Source organism: Jaculus jaculus, chromosome 12 (assembly GCF_020740685.1).
Source record: "Jaculus jaculus isolate mJacJac1 chromosome 12, mJacJac1.mat.Y.cur, whole genome shotgun sequence".
In the NCBI taxonomy this organism is placed as follows: domain Eukaryota; kingdom Metazoa; phylum Chordata; class Mammalia; order Rodentia; family Dipodidae; genus Jaculus; species Jaculus jaculus.
This window is the reverse complement of record NC_059113.1, coordinates 69,936,594-69,942,135: the sequence shown is the minus strand read 5'-3', so window position 1 is coordinate 69,942,135 and position 5,542 is coordinate 69,936,594. Positions and strand designations below refer to the sequence as shown.

The following is a 5,542-nucleotide window of genomic DNA, read 5'->3' as shown; positions in this document are numbered from 1 at the left end:
TGAAATTGTCAAACAAGCTCATCAGTGCAGCAAATGGAAGGAGTTAGGCTCTGCACCATGTGTCTGATTATTTCTAACTCATAGAATTTAATAGGGCACATGTTGGTATAAGAAGAAGAGAAAATAATTTTTTAACTAGGTATTGCAAACACCAGTAGGACTGATGGATATTATGTCTATTTTTTTTTTGCATCTCATGTTGAATTTCTCAGGCTTCTATTATGTTTGGACCAATTAACTTTCAGGACTTTGACAAGAGCAGGGCCACAGTCTTTTTGCAGAAGCAGGTGTCTGCCAAAGCTTGACTTTGAGATAACCCTCTTGGTCCCTGGTGACCTATTATAGTCAGCTAAGGATGCTGTCTCCTTGACTCTGGTGTGATGAGTTTACATCTCTTTGCTGATGGGTATGGACCCAATTTCTTTCTTTCTTTTTTTCTTTTTCTTTTTTTTTTTTTCCGAGGTAGGGTTTCACTCTAGCCCAGGCTGACCTGGAATGCACTATGGAGTCTCAGGGTGGCCTCGAACTCATGGCGATCCTCCTACCTCTGCCTCCCAAGTGCTGGGATTAAAGGCGTGTGCCACCAAGCCCAGCAGGACCCAATTTCTTTTAATGGCACCAATGGCAGGAAAATCTGGCTTACCTCTACAAATCTAAGCAAAGAGACACCAACAAACAACCAGCACCACAAACATTAGTAAGTACAACAGTCAGAACTCTACACTGTTTTTACATGTTAGGGCTAGGCTCTAGATTTGCCCCAAATGTACCTTAGGGCTGGGCTCTGAGATGTGTGCTGAGTGATATACCTCCTTTTAAGACATATCAAGGACAGATTGGACTAATATGAATCAATAACTATCAGGTAAATGTAATCAGTGAGGACAATTTTTGGATCTTTGGTTTAAAGGTCATTTATGTGTTTATTTTTTCTATTGTCCTCAGAAGTCTCTTCGAAATAACCTTTTATAAAATAATACACCAAACTTGACTTACATTATTTACTCAGAATATACATATAAATTTTATTATTTGTTGATTTGTGGAACCTCTTTTTATCAGCTTTCTGAAACACATATTTTAAAAACATGAAAGCAGATTAGAGCATTACATGAATTTTCTGACAAACTCAGTATTGAGTACTTCTGAATCTAAACACAAACCTTGAGACTGTTGTCTGTTAGGGTTAGCATAGAGAGATAAAGTAACTTAAAACAGTTATAAATTTCTTATAAGAAGTCCCCATCTGTCCACAGCAATTTGGAACTCACCAATAATCATGTTGGGGCCAGGACCCTGAGAGTCCCTGTATCTATTGATCCCCCTGGCTCTGCAAGGCAGGGAAGCCAAGAAAGAAGAACCATCAGGGTTTTCCCTGGAGGTGGCATCAACCCAGAGAGGTCTGTCTTGTCTCCCTGTCCAACAATGATACTGGTATGTCATGTTGCCCCTCTTATTCTAGGGCCACCTGGCCATCATGCAGATCAAACTCTGCAAAGGAAGTACGAAATGACACATTACAAATGCAGGTGTGTGCTCATGTGCAGTCCTCCATTTTGCCCTTGCCTTGGAGGGCTTCCCCAGCTACATCATGTGAGAACAAGACAGGTTTCTAGCACTTGCCTGGGACTGGCCTTAGAATTTAGCTATTCCAGATTGACCTTTTGCCCCTGGGGAACACAGCAGGACAGCCTAACCCTTCTTTGCAAGTGTGGAGGGGTTCTCCCTCCTCTTCTGATAGGTATGTGGGTTTAGGGCTTGAATGACTTTCACTTGTATTTGTTTAGCTCAGAGGCCTCTGAGACTTTTATCTTGGTTTGTCTTTTTCCACCATTTAACCTCTTCCTCAATGTCAGACCCTGGAGTGGTAGAATTCATCAGTAGCCCAGACAACATTATTTCCCTCTACCCCCTTTTCTGTGGCCTTGAGTTTAGCCAATTTTAACTTCTGCCAGCCAGTACCTCATTACTGGAGAGTGTGTTAGGAAGCAGCTGTGTGTGAGGGTGATCTGTGGCCTTGAAGCTTCTGGTCAGACTTAGCTGAACTGTTTCTTTGTTTTTTCTCACAGGGAGAGTTTTGGATTTCTCTCAAGGCTACAGGGTTGCTCCCTGATCTTGCCATTTAAAATTTTTTAAGAGTAGGAGGATCTTTCATTTTTCCCTGTCAATAATCTTAGTTACTTTCAGTGTTTCCTCTTGTGGGGGGGGGGCATTCAATATTAAAGCTGGCCATCCTAATTTATAGAGGCCGTTAATTTTCCTAGTGTCATCTTAGTATTATAGTCTAAATATTTTTCTTTGAAATATGGTTTACTTTTGATCATGCAGTCTAGGACTGCACCACTGTGTTGGTGCTGCAGAACAGACACAAAGACAAACCTTTCCTCAGTATGCACTGCTTGGGACGGAAATCACTCTGCAACCTGAGAGGGGTGATAGAGTTTGGGTTACTGGACCCCTGAAGCTGAAAGGTGCAGACAAGTTTGCACTTGCTAGAAATCCAAGATGATTTGACTTCTTCTTGCCTACTGCCCCAGACCTATTTTTTCCACAAACAGTCAAGACCCATCCTGGGAGGATTTAAACACTGTGGTTGGTCAAGCTCAGCCTCCAGAACTTGGTGCCAGAGATAATCTCTGAGACAGCCACTAGCCCTAACAAACCAGCGGGCCCTTTGGTTCAACTAACGCAGAAGACAACCCACCACTCTAATGTTATAAATACCTTTGCAAGGGGAGGGTAGGCTCTCTGATCACTTGGGAACTTCCAGCTGTGGGAGGGGCTCAGCCTAGACCCTAGCCCAGGCCCAGACAGTACAGTGCTCTAGACCTTACTCTGAACAAGGGTTCTTTATCCCCTCCAGCTTTCCACGTGGCAGGAGCTCCTTGAACTTTCTTTTCTCTTTTGTTTACATGCTTTTCACCCCAGGCCCTCCACATGAGATCTCTAGCCATATAGGTGCCTTTCCTTGGCATTTCTTCCCTCAATAAATATTATAATTTAATAGCTATTCTTCTCAGTTTTCTTTTTGTTTTTTGCCTTTAAATTTTTTTTTATGTTTTCCCATTTATCAAACTGCCAAAGTAGTTTATTGGTATGACATTCACATAGACAAATTCAGATAGGAAGACAGGCTTATTTACAAGGAAACTGTAAAATTAAGGTAGTTGTTATTTGAAACATTTAAAACAAACAAACATATGCTACAATGGGCGCCAGTGTTTACAGCAGTGCTGGAGGGAAGGAAGTACTTGAGGACAGACACACCGCAAGGTACAGACTTTACAGCATCAGCGCAATGACCACAAAATTGTGTTACAACTTGATTAAGTCATTGTTCCAAGTGTGTCACACTTTTGGCCCTCAAAGATTAATCCTAGATTTCAACTACATGTCCAGCTGAGATGCAGAGTGCTAGAGTAAGCTGACAAAGGAACGAGACGATCCATGCGGACCAGAAGCCAGCCCCCACACAAGCCCTCTTCCCCACAGGCCCTGCTTGCGTTCAAACACTGCTGCTGCTCCAGCTCCAACACCAAACCCGCATGACTGAGACACAGCCAATGGTACCATGAAGTGAGAATTTTGAGGCTTCTTTTTTTGAAGGTCTTTTCTGGTCTTAAAAAATAGAAAATTGTTTTACTTTCTACTATATAAACAAAGGAAGACTTATGTCCCTTCCTGGCTGATTCTGCAGGAAAGGTCAGACATGTATCTTCAGAACCTACTTGTACTTTTAAGTTAGGTAAAAATCTGAAATGATCAGTATGCCAAAATTCTTGAGCACTCTACTGTCCAAAACCCTTTACAGACCTACAGAATGGAAGTAGTGAGTGAGGGGAACAAGAGCTCTAAGCTGGCCAGGTTCCTCATGGGGAGCAAGGGAGAAATTATTCCCTAAATATGGCTACAGTTTGCACTGGAGAAAAGCCTAGATATACTAGGGCATGGAATCAAGTTTCACCTTGTCCATGGGGACTCTTCTCCATGGTCAAGAAACAGAGTGAGGAATGGAAGTTACTTGGTCTCTTCATCAAAAGTGGTAAACTTGGTCTCTATTCATGAAGCCAGACAGTTTTTTGAAGCAGAATGTGGAAGCAGACAGTAGAACCAGCTTCCTGTAGCCACAGACCACTACCTTAAATCTAGCTAAAGCAATCATTAACCACTAGCCAGTTACTGTTACCTGTACAATAGTAAAGCTCACAACTGAAATTACCCAAAGTGAAAATTCCATCAGCCCTGGGTGAGAAAAATCAAAACAAGTCATCCTAAGAAGTTGTCCATTCCACTAAGATGCTATGCACAAACCTCATTTGGGAAGTGTGAATTCATATTAACAAGGGCAGAACCAGGGGAGCAAAGAGCTACTTCTGTAACATTTTAGTATCCAGACAGCTTATCACAGACTGTTCCCAGGGACAGAGCAAATTCCACTAACCAGAGCAAGTAAGGCAGATGCATAAGTCATTTTTCTTTTCTTTTTGTTTGAGAAGCTTGTTTATCTCCATCTTGGCCATGCCAATGTTCTTCGATATGATTCCGTGCTGGTTTAGTCCAGGAAGCAACAGTACAAAAGTCACAATCAGGTAGGTGAGAAGAAGGTTGCGCACTTGCTGTCCCACCCAAGCAACTGCCTCAAGGGAACTGATCGTGTTCATGAAGTAAGTTTTAGGCTTTTCTTCCTTTAGGGTAAAGAGGCGTTTCCACCAGCCCACAGCTCTGCGTCGAGTTTTTACTAAGTTGCTGCAAATTTCATGGAATCTTTGCTGCTGTTCTGTGGCCCATTTATTGGAGCCAAAGATCCTAGCAGCTAGAATGGGAACAAGGTAATCAGCCAAGCATAAAAACATAACCAAACAGGAAACACCAGACAGCACAGATGGATCAAGGTAATAGATAATCCTGGTGATGTCGCAGCTGCAGTGGTTAATGTAAATATCAGTAGCCAAAAACTGGAGATCACAATACCGTAGGAACAGCAAAGAGACAACACCCTTGATGGCAGATGGAAACCAGGCTCTCTCCCACCGCAGGACCTTGTCTGTCATCAGCATCACCTCTCCCCATCCTTGCAGCTGCTGTTCCAGATTTGCAGTTTCCACAGCCAGCAGGTTCGTGCTGTGGTTATCTCCCTCTGCCATGGTACAAGAGGTGTGATCGCAATGAATACAAGCTGCCCTCCAGCCTCACCTTCGCCCACACCCAAAGAGCAGCGCGAGCCTCAGTTTTCTTTTTATACAATTCTTTGATTAAATGAGGGCTGAAGGGTTGCATTAGCAATTAAGGCATTTGCCTGCAAAGCCAAAGGACCCAGGTTCCATTCCTAAGGACCCATGTTAGCCAGATGCACAAGGGGGCGCACACATCTGGAGTTCGTTTGCAGTGGCTGGAGGCACTGGTGCACCCATTCTTTCTCTCTCTCTTTCTCTATAAAATAAATAAAAACAAAAAATATTTTTTAAAAAATTAGAAACAAACCTTGGCTTTGGGGTTCAAGGACTTTCCTGGACCCTTAGCACCCTGTTACAAACCTTAGGGC

The 5,542-nt window shown here is 42.9% G+C and overlaps 1 protein-coding gene across 1 annotated transcript; it reads right to left on the bottom strand.

The window, feature by feature from the left end:
- Positions 1 to 3,837: 3,837 nt before the first annotated feature.
- Positions 3,838 to 5,187, bottom strand: LOC101612403 (ADP-ribosylation factor-like protein 6-interacting protein 1). The gene is made up of 2 exons (XM_004667025.2): positions 4,972 to 5,187; positions 3,838 to 4,905 (listed from the first exon to the last, which is right to left on the bottom strand). The coding sequence occupies exons 1-2, from the start codon at positions 5,142 to 5,144 to the stop codon at positions 4,437 to 4,439; spliced, it is 642 nt and encodes a 213-aa protein (XP_004667082.2). The 5' UTR covers positions 5,145 to 5,187; the 3' UTR covers positions 3,838 to 4,436.
- Positions 5,188 to 5,542: the final 355 nt, after the last annotated feature.